Source organism: Oryctolagus cuniculus, chromosome 8 (assembly GCF_051225735.1).
Source record: "Oryctolagus cuniculus isolate XC-2025 breed Fujian yellow rabbit chromosome 8, ASM5122573v1, whole genome shotgun sequence".
Lineage (NCBI taxonomy): Eukaryota > Metazoa > Chordata > Mammalia > Lagomorpha > Leporidae > Oryctolagus > Oryctolagus cuniculus.
The window spans coordinates 106,975,182-106,995,320 of NC_142874.1; the positions used below are offsets into that span (position 1 = coordinate 106,975,182).

Below are 20,139 nucleotides of genomic sequence, written 5' to 3' on the forward strand. Positions count from 1 at the left end.
ATCTTCCATAAGCTTGAGGGTGTGTTCCATGGAAAGGTGGGGGGACCTGGGGTGTGACCCTCGGCAGGGCAGTGATGTCAATTCTAGTTATTGGGTCCATCCTACAGGGTACCACGATTGTCCTCTTTGGTCCTGCCTTCACCCTTCCTGCTGGTCCCTGCATAGAGAGATGTTTTGGCAAACCCTTGTGTAGGACAGTCTGGAAATGGGTGCTGTGGTGGTGACCCTTCCTGTGTTCTAGTTGGGCGTGCAGGGGAGGGGATGGAAACAGTTCCCTGAGGCCTGCAGCTGCCTCTGCACACAGTTACCAGTGCCTTCCTGAAAGGGCCAGGACTTCACTCTAGGTGTGTTATTTTTGTGCATTAGTTACACACACCGGAGCGTGACGATCTTGGAAAAGACTTGCTAGGTCTCATTCCGATTCCATTTTCCCTTTAGGATGATGTCGTGATGGGCACTCTGACGGTGAGAGAAAACTTGCAGTTCTCCGCAGCGCTTCGGCTTCCAACCACTATGTCGAACCATGAAAAAAATGAACGGATTAACAAGGTCATTCGAGAGCTGGGTCTGGAAAAAGTGGCAGATTCCAAGGTAATGTGAAGGAAACGCGTGGGGTCAGAGCCGGCATGTTGGATCTCCCCTGAGTGGGCGACGGGACTCTGATTCAGAGCTTGCTATAATGTGTGTGGGCAAACGTGGCTCGTTCCACAATGGGAAGGTTCCTGCACAGAACTCTGCTGCTCCCTATGACACTGACCATGTTTTGCTGTATTTTGTTTGGAAGAGTAACTGTGAGAGGCCCCCATTTAGCCCTTATTTTTGTTTTCTGAGCTAGCTTTGCTTTGGCTCTGTGTATTTTCAGTAACGTCCTTTCTTCTACTCTGTTCTTTACCACTAGGCAGTCATTACCCTAAGTTACTTGGATTTGAGGGGAAACTACACAGAGGCAGTTGTTGCCATCTTAGAATTCACATGGTCACATTGAAATAATTGATTGAAATAACACATTTTAGATTTTGTGCTTTTCATGGAATTTTAAACAGAAATGTAGAGAACAGTGATTGCTGTATTAATTATGTGATTATTAGGTAATTAATACGAGTATGATTACTAATACTGTTCACCTAGATTTCTCAGTTGTTAACATCTTAGTCCACAATTACGTGAGGTTTTTTCTCACTGACATAGTTTAAAGAAAGTCATACTTAACCCCTGCACACTCACTATGCATCTGTAAAACAGTGAGGACATTTGCCTACATTACCACAACACCATTATAAACAGAAGGAACAGTTTCTTCATAGCATCAACCGTGTCGCACCTGCATGCATTCACATTTCCCAGATTGTCTCCAGGTGACTTTTGTAGCTCGGCTGATACTAGGATCCAGGGCACAAGGGCCGAGGTTGCATTTCACTCTCTCTTTGGAGATTCTTTTTTTAAAAATAACTTTTAAGAGGCCAGCGCTGTGGCGTAGCGAGTAAAGCCGCCGCGTGCAGTGCCAGCATCCCATATGGGCACTGGTTCGAGTCCCGCCTGCTCTACTTCTGATTCAGCTCTCTGCTATGGCCTGGAAAAGCAGTGGAAGATGGCCCAAGTGCTTGGGCCCCTGCATCCATGCACCCATGTGGGAGACATGGAAGAAGTTCCTGGCTGCTGGCTTCGGATCAGCACAGCACTGGCTGTTGCGGCTAATTGGGGAGTAAACCAGCGGATGGAAGACCTCTCTCTCTCTCTCTGCCTCTCCTCTCTCTGTGTAACTCTGACTTTCAAATAAACAAATAAATCTTAAATAACTTTTAAGAGATTTATTTATTTTCATTTTATTTGAAAAGAGGAGAAACAGAATGACAGAGAGAAGGGTCTTCCATCCTCTAAATCTCTCCCCAAATGCCCGCAACCGCTAGGGCTGGGCCAGGCTAAAGTCGGGAGCCTGGAACTCCATCCAGGTTGCTCACATAGGTGGCAGGGACGCAGGTACGTAAGCCATCACCTGCTGCCTCCCAGGGTGCGCATTAACGTGGGACTGTATGGGAAGCTGAGGAGCAGGACTCGAAGAAGCCACTCGAGTATGGGAAGCCGGCTTCCTGAGTGTGCCTTAACTGCCGTGCCAGCTGCCCACCCGTCTCTGGAGATTCTAAATGTAAAAGTTGATTCCTACTTCCTGTTGCCCCAAAGTCGTCTTCTGCTTTTCACTACCAAAGTGACATCGTCTTGCTGAAAAAGTGGAACCCATTGCCGTGTAGAATATCCTGCCTTCTGGATTTGTCTGAAACAGTGGACCAGGGTTAATTCTGCGGGAGGCAGGGTGTGCACAGGGTCAGTCTGGGGTGCCTCGGTGTTAATAGGGTGTGGGAGAGAGTGAGCTTTTCTGGCTGCCCGCCGTCCAGTCTCCTTCGTCCACCTGGCGACTGCCGACGTGAGTGAGGGAGGTTGTTAGAAGACCTATCCATTCCTCTTCCATCTCTGTCTCCCCTTCTAGACTGTGATCCCACTATATCAGCGCCATGTTTGAGCATTCTAACCTGACTGTCTTAAAACTAGCTGACTTGGTAAGGAACACTGTGAACTGTTAGACCTGGGCCTCATCAGCAGCTCTGACCTGAGGCGTAGTTCACACAGCAGACCACCGTCCTCCTCCCGGGCTTCATGGTTTGCTGTTTGTATTGAACGAGGACAGTGAGATGGAAAGTCTCCTAAGGGGTGGCGATGCTGGGAGGTCCCGGTGAGAGTGACTGTGGTGGTTTTGTTGATGATGCTGATAAATTTGTGTTTTAGGTTGGAACTCAGTTTATCCGTGGGGTGTCCGGAGGGGAGAGGAAAAGGACCAGTATAGGAATGGAACTCATTACGGATCCTTCCATCTTGTTCCTGGATGAGCCCACCACCGGCTTAGACTCAAGCACAGCAAATGCTGTCCTTCTGCTCCTGAAAAGGTAAACTCTGTGAGAACATTGTTCTTTGTAAAAATTATTTATTCATTCATGTGGCCACACCAGAGCTGGCAGGCCAAAGCCAGGAGCATAGAACTCCATCCGGGTCCTCTATGTTGATGCCTGGTCCCAAGCATTTGGACCATCCTCCACAGCCTTCCCAGGTACATTAGCAGGGAGCTGGAGTGGAAGCGGAGCATCTAGGATTTGAGCTGGTGCCCATGTGGGATGCTGGCATCCCAGGCTGCGGCTTCACCTGCTACACTGTGACACCAGCTCCAGGATCACTGTTCTTCATTCACTGGCTCTCTAGTCCCTGCCATGTAACACAGTCTTGTTGGCAGGGATTTAGACACAAACAAAACAATTTCTTCCTTCCTGGTCGTAGAGAAACAGAAACATTCAGTTAAGAAGTGATAAATGTTATGAAGAAAAGTGAAGCAAGCAAGAGTGGAGGCAAGGCAGGATGTGGGACATTTTCTTTAAAGTTTTAACAAATTTCAAATTCATAGGAAAGCTATAATAGTAGAAGACAATCAATGTCCTTTTACCTACATTCCCAACTGTTTTTTTCATTGCACCTGCCACAGCCACTTTCCCTTACATCCCTATTGCTAACATCATGGCCTTGTTGCCCTAAATATCCCACTGGCTGGCTCCCAGAAACCAGACAGGCCCCCCAAAGACCTCCCGGCCAGCAGGGAGCACTGCCGGCCTCCCCTCCTGCTAATGTGGCCACTGTCTCGCTGGCGCCTCTACTTGTGTGCCTTAGGTGCCCTCCAGAAACTCCTCCTTCATCCTTTTATTTCTTCTCTTTTTACATTTTTTATTTATTTGCGAGGGAGAGAGAAATAGAGAGCCGGACAGAAGAACAGAGTCTCATTCTGCTGGTTCACTCCCCAAATGTCCACCGTGGCTCCTGGCTGGGACTGGAGCCAGGAGCCAGGAACTCCAGCCAGGTCTCCCACGTGAGTGGCAGGAACCCAAGTACTTGATCCAGTTGGTAACTGATTAGTATTTTGTGGTGAGATAATTGGCTGTGGTATCCAGATTCTGTTCTTCATGAAGTCTGCCCACTAGTTTCAACACGCCTTAACGCCTGCGGGTATGCACTGCTAGTGTGACAGTTGCCAAATGTGTCAGCGTTGGCATTCTCTGCCCGGGAGAGGTTTTTCTCCTTCTGTACTGATGTACTCATGTTTCTGTTTCATTCAGTGGATTGTAATCTGTTATTCTTTATTTTGGTGGTCATATTAACCCTAATGCAGCCAGTGGAAGCCCCTTCAGTGTGCCTTTGGTGTCTTTTTCACATGTCACTAGTCATTCTTCAAGCGTTTCTTTACTTTATGATCTGTATGTTATGTTCCTGGCTTATCTTGTACTTTTCCTTTAAAAAAAAAAGATTTATTTACTGATTACTTGAAGGGCAGGGTTATATAGATAGAGGGGGAGAGAGAGAGAGAGATCCTCCATCTGCTAGTTCACTCCCCAGATGGCTGCAATGGCCAGGGCTGGGCCAGGCTGAAGTCAGGAACCAGGCTTCATCCTGTCTCCCACGTGGATGCAGGGGCCCCAAGATTTGGGCCATCCTCTACTGCTTTCCTTGGCACATTAGTGGGAAGCTGAATCGGAACTGGAACAGCTGAGACTCAAACCAGAGCCTATATGGGATGCCGGCATCTCAGGTGGTGGCTTGACCCACTATGCTACAATGCCAGCCTCTTGTACTTTTTTTGTGTCAACTGTTTTTCTAAGGAGCCCTGGTTCTTCTGATGTAATTATTATTTAGAAACCAAGATCTTGTGGCTTGGAGTGTGTCACAGCTACTGCAGTGTCACTCTTAAATCTTCTTAGCACACAGACCTAGGAAATACACATGCACATGTGTGTTCGTGTGTGTGTGTAAAAACTATATTTCTGTATTTGGAAATATATATTGAATGTAAGTGTGTTTCACATATGTGTACAGCTGTATTTGTGAATAGAAAGATGTAAACATAGCATGTTATAACTACTGCTGTATCTGTTGGTGTGTATATATTAAAAAGCTCAGGAATCATAATGATGTTTCTAACTCCAGTCTAGCACTGCAGTGTTATTTTTAGTCTTTGTCCTTTCCATTTTTGTCAGTGATTTTTCAGACAATGAGACACTTAGCTGCCGTCATCTCAATATATTTTCTACTTGCTTAGCCAGCTGACTTCGTTGTTCAGCATAACCTCTATGTCACCACCTCTGGATCTTCTTCTGCCCCATTTTGAAAGCTGCCAGAGGGGTGGATTAAGATGTCACGTCCCATGTCAGAGTGGAAAAGTATGAGTTTTGCTTCTCCTTCTGATTTCAGCTTCCTTTAAATCATGCAAATCCTGGGAGGTAACAGTGATGGCTCTCTCTGACTATCTGTCTGACTCTGTCTCAAAAAAAAAAAAAAAAACCTGCCGGAGGTGCTACCTTGTTATGGCTTCCCCTCCCTGTGCCCACCCCTGAGGTTTGAGATGTCAATTACGCATATCGGTGAGGATGCCAAGTGATGGCTCTGCAGTTCAGGTTCAGACAGAGATCGTGTCCCTGATATCTTTATTGCCTGTAATGATGGTAATAGTGAGTGTTAGAGGAGCATCGATCCGGATCACCGTAAGTATCTTGCTGTGTTGAGCTCAGCACAGAAGCACTCTTCTAATGCTGCAGGGCTGTGGTCCATTCGTTTCTTCTTGAGCTCCGGTGTGCATCAGAAGCTTCTGGGGCTTGTGAAAATGCAGCTCCTGTTTCTGTAGGTCTGCAGTGGGAGATTCTAAGGGGAGCTGCTGGCTGCCTGCGCTGGTCACGAGAGCACAGTTCAGGAGGAGGACTCTCCCGTGGCTCCCCTTCCCCACATCCTGCCCGTCAGCAGCTGCTGATTGCCTGCTGGTACGAGTGCTGTCTGTGGGTGAAGGCTTTCATTGTGCACCTGTTTTGTCACAGTCTTTTTGACTGGCTTCTTCATCCAGCCCTGAACACACACACCTGCACGTATACACAGATGTACACACACATATTCACTCGCAAACAAACCCATTCACACACTCCCAAATACTCCCATATACACACATGGACACATGTCCAAGTACCCCCCAGCATGCACACATAGACACAAACACACACACATAAACACATCCCACCACTCCCCACAAATATGTATTGCATGCATGCATACACACACACACACACACACACACAAGCCCTTGGCTCTGCATTGCTGAGCTTCTCATAGTTTGCTGAATAGACCTTTCTATTTCATACTTTGTTCCCTTGTTTCTCTACTTTTGAGTGTCTTTTCTTAGTTTACTCCTGCTGGGCCTCTTGTTTGTTACTCCATTGATACCTCCCCAGACCAGATCCTAAGTCTCCTGTTTGCTTAATGGAGTCTCTAGTTACATCGTTGCAACATTGAATTGAAATTATTGATTTCCTGCCCTGATCCTCAGTGAGGCAGAATATACTTGTGCCCCTTGCTAACCTATGGTAGGTGCTTAAAAATGCTAACATTGAAGTGATTCTTCTCATAAAATCCTTTGAGTGATACTTTTGAATAGTGATTTTGGCCTTTGTTTCTTATAAGTGCTAACTCTGCTGAACAGGTAGCTTAGCACTGTCTCTGACATGGAGTGAGACCAGAGATCAAATCTAAGGCTTGCACCCTACTACACCAGGATACCTTGGCCAGTTTTGACCCTTTCGACCTTATCTGTAAAATGAAAGTGGTAATACCAGTGGAACTCCCTTATAAGAGTCCTGTGAAAATTGAAAAGAAGTTATCTCTAAGGCATTTAGCAAAGATACTCCAAGTACTTGGTGATGTTAATCGAATCAACAGTGAGAACTGGGCATACAACCATTGCGTTGATGCTAGTGTATAATTACCTCTCACACTGGAGCATACTCACAGACAACCTGGAGTGCTGGTTAAAATTAAACAGGACTCCCTAGACCCATCTCCAGAGATTCTAATCCAGCAACGGGGAAGACTGCCCAGGAATCTGCATTTTTAGTAAATATATATATATATAGTTGATTCTACACTGTCTATGCAGCACACTTTAAGAAACCCTCATCTTTTTTTTTTTTTTTTAAACTTATTTGACAGGTAGAGTTAGACAGTAAGAGAGAGACAGAGAGAAAGGTCTTCCTTCCGTTGGTTCACTCCCCAAATGGCTGCTACGGCTAGCGCTATGCTGATCTGAAGCCAGAAGCCAGGTGCTTCTTCCTGGTCTTCCATGTGGGTGCAGGGCCCAAGCACTTGGACCATCCTCCACTGCCTTCCTGGGCCACAGCAGAGAGCTGGACTGGAAGAGGAGCAGCCGAGACTAGAACCCAGTGCCTATATGGGATGCCGGCACCGCAGGTGGAGGATTAGCCAAGTGAGCCATAGTACCGGCCCCCATCTTTTTTTTTTTTTTTTAAAGACTTATTTATTTATTTGAAAGGCAGAGTTACATACACAGAGAGAGAGAGAGAGAGAGAGAGAGACATGTGGGAGACCTGGATGCATGGTTCCAAGCACTTGGGCCGTCTTCTGCTGCTTTCCCAAGCACATTAGTAAGGAGTTGGATCAGAAGTGGAGCCACTGAGACTTGAAATGGTAGGATGCCGGCATTGCAAGTGGTGGCTTAACACACTGTGCCACGACACTGGCTTCCCTCACCTTTATTAATAATAGCATTGAATGTAGATTTCCCATCTACCGGGTAGGTAATATGAGAGGTTAGAGAAAAATCAAATTGAACCAGGATCACGTGTTCCAAAGGCAGTACTAAATTATGTTACTAAGAAGTACAAGTTTCAGCTACTGAATGACTTCTTTTCTCTCTTTTAACTTAGAATGTCTAAGCAGGGCCGAACCATCATCTTCTCCATTCATCAGCCTCGGTATTCCATTTTCAAGTTGTTTGATAGCCTCACCTTACTGGCCTCAGGAAAACTCATGTTCCATGGACCGGCTCAGCAGGCTTTGGAGTACTTCGCATCAGCTGGTATGGTTGACCCTTCCATGCAGAAGACCCTGCATTCCCAGAATCCTGAACAAGAACGAGAGGGGTCCATAGGAGCGCTGTCTGGTCTTTGGGTAGACGCACCATGAGTTCCGGCCCTCGAGACCTCTGTGGTCAGTTGGTGCTTGCTAGGATTGTTCCTCATTCTGCAGCACTTGCTTATTGCTTGGGTTGTTTTGCTTTTCCTGTTCGATTTGCATATGCATTCATATATGTGTGTGTGTGTGTGTTTTAAGATTTATTTATTTGAAAGGCAGAGTTACAGAGAGAAGGAGACACACACACACACACACACACACACAGATCTTTCATCCTCTGGTTCACTCTCCAAATGGCTGCCAGGAGTCAGAACTCCATCTGGGTATTCCAAAAGGGTGTCAGGAGCCCATGTTCTTGGGCCATCTTCTGCTGATTCCCACGTGCATTAACAGGGAGCTGGATCGTGTTTTTCTATTTGGCATGTATCTGTGACCTTTCCCTGAAAAGTCAATAATTAACATATTGCGGGGCAGTATTATGACATAGTGAGTAAAGCCGCCACCCGCGACATTGGCATCCTGCATGGGGATTGCTTCAAGTCCCGGCTGCTCCACTTCTAATCCAGTTCCCTGCTAATGTGTTTTGGAAAGCGGTGGAGAATGCCCTTGTGGGAGACCTGGATGAAGCTCCTGGCTCTGGCCTGGCCTAGCCCTGGCCATTGTGGCTATTGTGGCTATTTGGGGAGTGAAGCAGCAGATGGAAGATCTCTCTTTCTCTCACTTTCCTTCTTCTCTGTAACTCTAGATTTCAAGTAAGTAAGTGAATCTTTAAAAAAAATAAAATTTGACATATTGGACTCACAGCCAATTATTCTGTCAGTTGAGCACTTTTGGAAAGGCCTAATATCATTGTCTTTTTGACCACATAATAGATTAGGTTTTATCACTTTTCTTCTTGTGGCAAATTGGTTTGCCTTGATAAGGACTCAAGGAGATGCTACTTAATCTCCTAGTAAGAGCAGATCACATATTTAGGCCTTGAAAGGGTGTGAGTGACCCATCAGCTAATATGAAGGCTAGTCCTAAATTTGATGGTGATGGACCAACATTTTTCATAATTCAAAGCTGTCTGGTTCTTCACATTTCAGATTAATTATGTGAGTTATTAAATGGTTCCTGTAGTCTGCTTCAGTTGGATAATTTAGATATGATTGCTGATGATTCCTCATGACTCCAAATGAAGTTTTAAATATTCAGTCTTTCTTAACTTATTTTAAAAATCTCTAACATTTAAAGTAATCAAGCATATGATGTTTATAAAAGTTTATAAAAAATGGAATTAAGAGGTTTATTTGGGTACAAAAACAGTGCATAGTTTTTTCATAACTTGCATTTTCCATAGACTTCTTGAAAATCCCTTGTACATGAGCCTGGCAGTCTAGGGCAGGTGAATCTAAGAGTCAGACTCTGGGCCCAGCTGAGTTCAGGTGACTGTGCCCTAAGAAGGTGAGGTGAGGTCAGATGTGCTGTGTTGCACACATCCTGACACTGCTGCCCTGTAGGCTAGTTCTCTCCTTGGAATTCCGGCAGCGTGGCCAATGATGATGTGGACGTCTGCGTTCAGGAGAGGAACTCTGCCACCTCAGCCTTCCCAGACAGGGGGATACACCTGGGCTTTTAGTGTTTCTTTCTTGGGACCGATATTTAGCCTTTGGAGGAAGTACAGATGAGCAGCAGTGTATATTGGCAGCTGTTTCTGTGAGTTAAGATTGGTAAGGACTCACCGAAGATGAGGACCAGTCCAAGAGAGGTTTGGAACATACGTGTTCATGTGTACCGGAGACAGAGAATTATTGAAGTGTTGTGTGGCTGCATATGTAAAAGGAAAGGCTAGTTTAATGAAGGCAGTGGAGACGTTGTTAGTTCTTGGCTTCCCGAGTCACTCCTCCCGCTCCCTCTGAAGTGAATCCTCTCTCTTTTCCAAGGTCATCTTTGTGCTCTTGGGGTTGCCTTCTTTTGTAGGTTACCGCTGTGAGCCCTACAACAACCCTGCGGACTTCTTCCTGGATGTGATCAATGGAGACTCCTCTGCTGTGGTGTTAAGCAGAGAGGAAGAGGGCAGTGAAGGTAAGTGAATCTAAGGGATTTTTGCCTGATTGATTGACTAAAGTTTAGCAATGAAATGACTCATTAGCCTGGGGGAGGGAGTGATTCCCTGGGGGTAGTGTGGATGCCTGGGTTTGCTGTCTGGCTCCAGCCTCCAATTCCAGTTTCCTCGAATGCATTCTGGGAGGCAGCAGTGGTGACACAGTCATTGGGTTCCTGCCACCGAGGTGAGAGGCCTGGATAGAATTCCTGGCTCTGGCCCTGGTCCAGTGCTGGATGTTGTGGACATTTGGGAAGTGAACTGGTGGATGAGAGTGCTCTCTCTCTGGTCTCTCAAATAAAACAAAAATTAAAACATGATTGATTCGTCAATGATATGTTAATGAATTTCCTGATGCCAGTTAACACATAAATTTTGTTATCCATGAATGCTGTGGGTGTTTTTTATTTAATTTATGAAAGAGCATTTATATGATAGTGTCTATTCTAAGGGGAGCGTCCATGAAAATACTAATTGTTTACATTGTATTTAAAAAATCTTGGCACCTGATGCATTTGTGCATAGGAGAAAGCAAATCTTTTTTAAAGATTTATTTATTAATTTGAGACGCGCAGTTACAAAGGGAGGAGGGGCAGAGAGAAAGGCCTACCATCTGCTGGTCTACTCCCCAAATGGCCGCATTGGCTGGAGCTGAGCTCATCTGAAGCCAGGAGCCAGGAGCTTCTTCTCTTGTCTCCCACGTGGGTGCAGGGACCCAAGGACGTGGGCCATCCTCTACTGCTTTCCCAACCCATAGCAGAGAGCTGGATTGGAAGAGGAACAGTCAGGACTAGAACTGGCACCCATATAGGATGCTGGTGCCGCAGGCAGAGTCTTAGCCTACTATACCACAATGCTGGCCACAAGGACTTAATTTTTATATTAGGAAATATCTATGGATTGGCATTTGGCACAGGGGTTAAGGTGCTGCGTACAATACCTACATCGCTTAGCAGAGTGCCTGGGTTCAAGTCCCAGCTCTGCTTGTGATTCCAGCTTCCTGCTGATGTGCACCCCGGGAGGCAGCACGTGGTGGTTCCGGTACTTGGGTCCCTGCTGCCCAAGTGGGAGACCTGTATTGAGTTCTGGACTCGGTTTCTGCCCGACTCTAGCCCTAGCTGTTGTATGGAAAACCAGCATATGGAAGATCTCTCTCTGTCTCTGCTTTTCAAATAAAGAAAAATAAAGTTTAAAGAAATGATTATATCTCTGTATGGCAAGCCATCTATTTTGAAAGAAAGAGGTTCCAAATAATTGGAACAAGGTCAGTTACGTTTGCTGCATGCCTAAGATTGTGGCATTGGTCAGGTCGAGTAGCTGTGTTTTGCTAACGTCTAAAGGAGTGACAGAGCCGGAAATGTTTTGTACTCAAGCTTTAGCATTAAGATGTTTTTAGAATCTGAGAAAGGGGTGGCAGGGAGATGAGCCAAGTCAGTTGTTATTTTGTCAATAATAGTTCCCTTCTTTGTCTCCTTTTATTCCCAAGCCAACAGGACTGAAGAGCCTTCTAAGAGAGAGAAACCACTCATAGACACATTAGCCGAGTTTTATACCAACTCCTCGTTCTACAGAGAAACAAAAGCGGAACTAGATCAATTCACAGGGGTTCAGAAAAAGAAGAGGAGCATAGCCTTTAAGGAGATCACTTATGTCACCTCCTTCTGTCATCAGCTCCGTTGGATCATCAGGCGTTCATTCAAAAATTTGCTGGGCAATCCCCAGGCCTCCATAGCTCAGGTAGCCTGACAAATGCTTTTAATTACGCCGTGAAATACTCACTTGGGAAGATTTTGGTTCTACTCTTGACTGTGTGTGTCTTCTACCCACACGTCTGTTTATGTTACTCCTATACTCTTTGGGATGTAGAACAAGTAAAACACAGTTAAGTTCTAATTGGAAATTTTTTTTTTTAAGATTTCCGTATTTATTTGAAAGAGTTACTGTGAGATAGAAAGAGAGATCTTCCATCCACTGGTTCACTTCCCAGATGGCCACAATGGCCAGAGTTATGCCAGGCCAAAGCCAGGAACCAGGAGTTTTGTCAGGGTCTCCCATGTGGGTGCAGGGACCCAAGCACTTGGGCCATCTTCTGCTGCTTTTCCAGGCTATTAGCAAGGAGCTGGGTCAGAAGTGGTACAGCTGGGAGATGAACCAGTGCCTGTATAGGACCCTGGCATTGCAGGTGGTGGCTTTACTCACTACCAAGATTTCAGCCCTGGGAGTTTTTTTTTTTTTTTTTTTTTTTAAATGATTTCTTGGACTCCTTGACTCAGCATTTTGGTGTTTTAGACAAGCTGTAATGAATAATCTTAGTAGAAATTATTTCTTCCCCACAAAGATGTAAAGAACTGGCAGGTCCATTTGGTTTTCTAATAGCTGTCCACATTCATTCCTTGATTTCATCCATCAAGTCCAACCCAAGGGCATGTGTTGCTTCTGGGGGATTGCTATGGTAGTGAACAAACCAGGCAACAACCAAAATCTGCTTTCATGGAACTTATTTTTTTGCGAGGGCAGAGAATTGATAAATGAATAAAGAAATAAAATACATAGCATGTCAGATGGTGGGAGGGAATGGAAGGAAAGTTGGAGCAGAGAAGTGGTAGTGGGGAGTGAAGAGGGGAAGGAGAGAAAGGCAGGCAGGGAGGAGGGGCTTGCTTTGCAGCCCAGAGCAGGTGGTCTGGGAAAGTTTCCCAGAGTCACCCAGTGCACCTGCAGAGAGGATGGGCTGTCCTGTGGCCGGGGGCGGAGCCTGTATGCAAACTGCCCTTCCTTGTAATTGACCCTCCTTATTTAGGAGTTCTGATCCTCACAAAGCACCAGACACCACAGTTTATACAAAAGTCGCAAGCAAACTTGTGGTCAAATCAACTTTCTGGTAATTGCAGTGAGACAACGTTCTGTTCTTCTTTTGGCTCCATGGTCCTTGCTGGGTGTTAACCCTTATGGGTTTTCTGATGTTCTTCACTCTCTCACACCCAGTCATTTAGTCTGCCATTCATGAGGACATCAGTTGATGTCCTGCTTCTGGGTTATTTTTATTTTCAGTCAGTAAGTTTTTATTGAGGGCCATGTTGTTGGCTCTGATGACGTCTTAACACATGAGACGTTAATTTTCATGTTGAAGTATTGTCATCTTCCAAGCATACTGCAGAGCCTGTGTCCCTATTGGAGTCATTTTGCTCATTGCTGCAGATGTTTCTGGTACTTGGTATTTTTTGTTTGTTTGTCCAAACATGGGCACCCTTATGTCTTGTCAACCAAAGGTAGTTCTGTTCTTTGGGAGTAGTTTTCTTGTCACTTGGAGATAATTCTGTTGAGTTAGATCCACCTGGGTTACCCATTGGTCAGCAGTGAGATGATGTAATGAGATGAATCTTTAGTGTGATTTATGAGAGTTTTTTACTTGGAAAGTAAATTTTGCTTTCCTCTAGAAGTAGTTTATTTATTTCTGTTCTTCTTCTTTTTAATGATTTATTTATTTGAAGGGCAGAGTTACAGGGAGAGAGAAAGATCTTCCATCTGCTGGTTCACTCCCCGAATAACAGCAATGGCCAGAACTGGGCCTGTCTGAAGCCAGGAGCCAGGTCTCACACATGGGTACAGGGACTCAAGCACTTGGGCCATCTTCCACTGCTTTCCCAGGTGCATTAGCTGGGAGATAGATTGAAAGTGGAGCAGCTGGGACTCAAACCAGCACCCATGTGAGATGCAGGAGCTGCATGTGGAGGCTTTACCTACTACGCCATAATGCTGGCCCCTGTTTATTTTTATTTGAAAGGATAGAGATCATCCATGGTTCACTCTCCAAATGCCTTCAACAGCCAGAACTGGGACAGTTCTTGTTCAGATTTATAAATACTGAAATGGTAGCTTATGAGGAAGTAAACCTTTTTTGGTAACAGGCCAAGTAAATGTAGGTTTTGTGGGCAATGTGATATCAGGTTGTCATTCCAGCCACTTTAACCTGAAAACAGCAGAGCTAAAACCTAAATGAATGAACATGCAGTATTCCAATAAAACCTTATTCACAGACACTGAAATTTTAGTTTTTTGTATAAATTTTGCATTGCAAGAAATAACTATTTTTACATACTCCCTACCCCCATCATTACAAAAAAATGTGAAAACCATCCTCAGTTAGTGGGCTGAAAAAAGATAGGTGGCTGGCTCTATTTGACTTATGGCTTGTTGTCTTTCATCTTGTGTATTTTTTGCTTCTCGAAGTTTTTGAATATGGAGTTGTTAGAATGTTTAATGGCTGGGGCCGGCACCTTGGCTCACTTGGTTAATCCTCCGCCTGCGGCTCAGGCATCCCAAATGGGCGCCGGTTTCTAGTCCCAGTTGCTCCTCTTTCAGTCCAGCTCTCTGCTGTGGCCTGGGAAGGCAGTGGAGGATGGCCCAAGTGCCTGGGCCCTGTACCTGCCTGGGAGACCAGGAGGAGGCACCTGGCTCCTGGCTTCGGATCCGCGTAGTTTCCGCTGTGGCAGCCATTTGCGGGGTGAACCAACAGAAGGAAGGCCTTTCTCTCTGTCTCTCTCTCTCTCACTATCTAACTCTGTCAAAAAAAAAAAAAAAAAAAGTTTAATGGCTTCCTGCTGATAAGGCTTGTGTCTGTTGTCTTACAGCTGTACTTTGGTTGGGATTAGTTATTTATTGATAGAATTCAGACTTGGCCTCTAACTAAATGTTGTATTAGGAAGATCTTGGATTGAGATCTTTATTTTTATTTGAAAGGTGGAGTGACAGAAAGAGAAAGGGTAGCGGGGAGGTGGGGAGAAACAAGACCTCTTCCATCTACTGGTCTCAAATGCAACAGTTGGGGCTAGATTCCAGGGGTGTGGAACTGAATCTGGGCCCACTAGGTAGGTGACATGGACCCAAGTGCTTGTGCCTGCTGCCTCCTAGGATGGGAATTAGCAGGAAGCTAGGACTGGGAGTGGAGCCAGGACTTCACCCCTGGCATGCCAACTAGGGATGCAGCTGTCCAAAGTGGCATCCTGACCACTGTGCCAAATGCCTGCCCTTGCATAAGAAGAATTAATGGTCCCTTAATACTTGGAAGGTTTCCTGATCAAATCAGTTTGGAAGATATTCCATAATCTCTTGGAGACACATTGTTTCTATGAGTATATTAAACATTTGACTGTGGATTAATTTTTTTTTTTTAGTGACAGTCACAAATATCTCTCAGAATATACCTTGAGAAATGTTGGTTAAGCACATTTGAACATTTGTAGCCTTGTATTTAAAACAGAAGCCAGAGATCTGATACAAAGAAGTCACGGACAGGGTCATGTGCTCCATTGTCTAAGTTTTAGTTTGCCTGTTTGTTTTCTTTTCCTTCATGTAAGAAAGAATAACACGGGCACACCTTGTAAATACGTGACACAATTAAATACTTTAACTACTTGGAAACCGTTAGGAAACTTCCTAATGATAATACTCACAGTGTTAGTATAAGATATCAAGTTTTGAGTGCAAAAGAAACAAAGGAATGTGAGTGGCCAGTTTGAAAAGCCCAAATATTCTTAAAAGTTATACTTAAGATGCCATTTGGGATGCCCGCATCCTCTGCAGCTGTGCCTGGGTTCATGTCACAGCTGTGCTATCCATTCCCCCATCCTCCTAATGGATGCCCTGGGCGGGGGGCGGGGGCAGCAAGGGTCGGCTCAGTCCTTGGGTCCCTGCCATCCATGTGGGAGACAGGCATTGAGTTCTAGGTTCTGGGTTTTGGCCTGGACCAGCCCTGGCTATGGTGGCTGTTTGAGGAGTGAACCATTAAATGGGAGATGTCTCTGTCTGTTTCTGTTTCTCTGCCTTTCAGATAATAAAATACAAGGTTATACCGTGTGACAGTGTACCTCTCGTAAAGATGTGCGTGCCTGCTTGTTGATAGGGTCATCAGCATTCATTTGGGAAGCTTAACCTGGTGAAGTGGCATTGTTTTTTTGTGAGGGTAATGAAATTATGCAGGCAATGGATTTCCAAATTTCTGTCTTATTAGCCAAGAAAATTTGAAAGGACATCTCTGTAAGTGAGACATCTAAGTAGTATTTTTTCCAGATCGTGCTCTTCACAGGTCACAATGCGCTTTTTCCACTTTGATTTGCTTCATGCCAGCCATGTCCTTGAGTGATTATAATGCTAACTGAAGTGTCCTTAAGAGACCCTGAATCCTAAAAGCAGACGTGATATTTGTCTAGTCTCTTTAGAAGCAAGCCACACAGATTGAATGGGCGAAGGTAGATAAGGAGGTGAGAGTCTGCAGCCTCGGTGTGCAGCACGGGCTGTAGGGCTCCTTGGCTGAGGCTGGTGGAGCAGAGTGCCAGGGAGCAGCACCGGAAGCCCCAGGTGCCCACACAGAACGCTGGCTGATGCTTTGGTGACCATGACCTTGCACTTTCCCAGGGCAGGCGTGCCACTGCCACTCACCCCCAGAGCTTGGATAGGCAGACTTCAGTGTGCCTCTGCCTTCCCTGATATGAACAATTCCATTGTTAGATTTTGCGTATGTGTGTTTTTAAACTTTTATTTATTTCCAAGGTTCAGAATAAGGACATCCTGTTTTCCCTTGAACCACTAGAATTATAAAACAGGGCCTGTTCCCGGGCACACAGGGTGAGAGTTCAGCTTAGGGCGTGGTCCCTTGGACTTTGGATTCTTCCTCTAAAAGCAGAGCCCTGGGAATCTCCACTTTTCTGATTTGTTGTCTTCAAAGCCCAGAGAACTAAAGTTTTAATTTAATTTAGAAAGAAGTCTCATGTGTCCTGTGTTATTCTGCCAAGGACTCTGGGCCAGGTCACTCACAGTGTCTAAGCTATTGGAGACAGCTGATTGAGTAGATACATATGCTATAATAATGAATGGTTTAGGAGCGTTTTTATCTCTAATTGAAACTCTTTCTGTTTTTCTTTTTGTAAAGATAATTGTCACAGCTGTATTGGGACTGGTTATAGGTGCCATTTACTTTGGGCTAGAAAATGATTCTGCTGGAATCCAGAATAGGTAAGTCAGTGTGGACCTTGGCTCTTGAGACCATGTTGTTACTTTGTTCAAGCTTATGAAAGTACATTTAAGAGTCTTAATTTAAGAAAAGTACAGGTAAATGTCACTTTTTTTATTGAGGAGTAAGGTGAATCAGTGAATTGAAAGCTTTGCTGTATACATATGTGTGTATGCATAAGTGATAAGACGTGAACGTAAATTTTATACTTTTAACCATCTGTAAGTGTATATTTCAGAGGCATTAAATACAGTCACGTTGTTATTGCAACCACCATCACCACTTATCTTGACAAGTTTCATCTTCCTAAATGGAAATCCCTTACCCATTAAGCAAGAACCATATGGAATCTCACAGTGACTGGCTTATTTCCCTTGGCATAATGTCTGCAAAGTTCATCCGTATTGTTGGGTGTATCCGAGTCTCTTTGTCAAGGCTGAGTAACATTCCCTTCTATGTATAAACCACGTTTTCTTTACCCATTCACCCACTGATGGACACTTGTGCTGCTTCCACCTTTTGGCATCGTGAATAATGCTGCTGTGAGTGCATACATACCTGTTGGAGGTCCTGGTTTCAGTTCTTTGGGTGAATGTCCAGAACTAGAATTGCTGGGTCATGGAGAAACACTGGGAAGTTTTGGAGGAACTGCCATACTATCTTCCATAACTGCTGCACCATTTTCTATTCTTTTTTTTTTTTAAATTTTTTTGTTTATTTGACAGGCAGAGTGACATAGAGAGACAGAAATTGAGAGATTTTCCGTCTGCTGCATAATCCCCACATGGCTGGAATGGCTGGGGTAGGCCAGGCCAAAGCCAGGAGCCTGGAACTCCATCCAGGGCTCCCACATGAGTGGTAGGGGCCCGAGCACTTCATCCGTCTTCCACTGCTTTCTCAGGGGGCATTAACAGGGAGATGGATCAAAGTGGAACAGCCTGGGCTTGAACTGGTGCTCATAGGGGATGCTGGTATTGCAGGCAGCAGCTTAGCCCAGTGCTCTGTCTGGGCCAGGCCAAAGGCAGTAGCTGGGAACACAGCTGGGGTCTCACACATGGGTTGTGCCATCACCTGTTGCCTCTCAGGGTGCACATTTGTGAGAAGCTGGATCCCGTAGCCTAGCCTGGAATAGAACACAGGGACTCTGAGTTGGGGTGCAGCTGGCTCCATCTGGCATTCTAACTGGTGTGCCACATGCCTGCCTGCATGATGAGACTTTTCCATGACCCTGTCATGTTCTGAATGTAGGTGCTCCACAGTGGCCCAGACCTCAGCATTCTCCTAATCTGTGTGCTGAGAGAGTCTGTGGGAGGAACCGGGGCTCTGTGCTAACTTCCCCCAGGCCACAGGGCTGGATGGGATCGTCCCATTCTACTACTGGGGAAGGCTGGAGAAGCTTAGGTTAAATCCACTTTGAGGTCTGGGGAAAGCCGATTCTTTTTGAAAGAAGGAATAAACATAAAAGTTGATCCTTATTTCGGTAAAATACATTTTTTTCTACACGGAATCCATTATCTCATATCTCATGAGGTTATCATTGTGATGATTTCCAGAGCTGTGCCCTTGTTCATCCATTTACCTTCCCCGAGGACTGCAGTCTCTGGGTTGTTTCCAAGTGCACAGTAATGGATGGCTTATACTCTTCATAGATGCTGTTTCTTTCTTTTTTTAAAAAAAAAACTAATTTATTTATTTGAAAGAGTTCTAGAGAAAGGGAGAGGGAGAAAGGGATCTTCTATCTGCTGGTTCACTCCCCAGATGAATCCAATGGCCAGGGTTGGGAAAGGCTGAAGCCAGGATTCAGCAGCTTCCCCCAGGTCTCCCATGTGGGTGCAGGGGCCCAAACACTTGGGCCATCTTCTGCTTCTTTCCCGGGCCATTAGCAAGAACCTGGATCGGAAGTGGAGCAGCCAGGACATGAATCAGTGCCCATGTGGGATGTAGGCATCATTGGAGGTGGCTTTACCTCTATGCCACAACACCTGCCTCAGATGCCATTTCCTTTCCAGCATAGATGTCACAGACCCTATAGACCCTAGAGGCCAAGGATCTTTTATTTTGTGCAAAAAGGCATTTGGGAAAGTCAGATAACAAATGTGTCTCCAAGTGAAATTTTAAAGATGCACTGGAAAGCTTGCCATTAAAACACTTCATCGAAAAATCCAGAGACAGAAAGAACTTTAAGTTGTTTCTCTAAACATTTTCTGGAGCAAAATTATTTTAATTTGTAGTTTTGACTGAAAATTTGACGCCATTTTTAATAAGAATTGGGACTATGAAAGAGAGCCGAGTGTGTGGTTTATTCATTCCCTCTTGGGTGATTAGTGATTGATTCTTTTGATTAGAAAAAAATGTTTCAGGGTCATATGTGAAACACAGGTCTTCAAAGTTTAGTTCAGGAGTGAAGATCTGTATTTCATCGTTCACAATTGCTCAGAAGGCCAAGGGTTTACTTCTTTTCTTTTGGGATGAATTCTCCCAGAGAGATGAGGACTCCCATTGCTCTTTCTAAGCTGTGGAACTGAGAAACTGGGTTTTAATTAAGTCTGTAAGGGCTTCTCTGGAATGAGTGCCTTACAGGGTTGCTAAACAAATTAGCCTATGTTAAGGGAAAGGTATTTTGAAAAACTACTCTTTGGATCCTGTAATCCCGTCCCTGGGCATTTACTCAAAAGATGTGAAATCAGTTTGTCCAAAAGACGTCTGCACTCCCACATTCGTTGCATTACCGCTCATAATTGGCAAGACAGGGAATCAACCTAAGTGTCATCAGATGAATGGATAAAGAAAATGTGGTGCATGTACACCTATACATGTGTACTCAGCCATGAAGAATAAATACTGTGATTTGTGATAGCATGAATTGAATTGCAGAACATTACGGTAAGTGAAGTAAGTGAGGTGTGAAGAAATAAATATCACATGTTTTCACTAAGGTAGCATCTAAGACAATCAGTCTCAGCACTGGCGAGTAAGGTGGTGATTGCCAGAGCCGGGGGTGGAGCGAATGAGGAGGTGATGGTCAGAAGGTCCAGTGTGTCAGTTACTG

At 45.0% G+C, this 20,139-nt stretch overlaps 1 protein-coding gene across 14 annotated transcripts in view; it reads left to right on the forward strand.

Annotated features, from left to right (window-relative positions):
* LOC100008640 (ATP-binding cassette sub-family G member 2) overlaps positions 1-20,139 on the forward strand; it is a 126,429-nt gene that overhangs the window by 96,050 nt on the left and 10,240 nt on the right. For all 14 annotated transcript variants that reach the window (XM_089301664.1, XM_070079464.2, XM_070079461.2 and 11 more), the window contains 6 exon segments: positions 439-591; positions 2,779-2,936; positions 7,791-7,942; positions 9,961-10,065; positions 11,571-11,821; positions 17,010-17,092. In XM_089301664.1, the coding sequence (XP_089157790.1) occupies positions 439-591; positions 2,779-2,936; positions 7,791-7,942; positions 9,961-10,065; positions 11,571-11,821; positions 17,010-17,092 (902 nt within the window).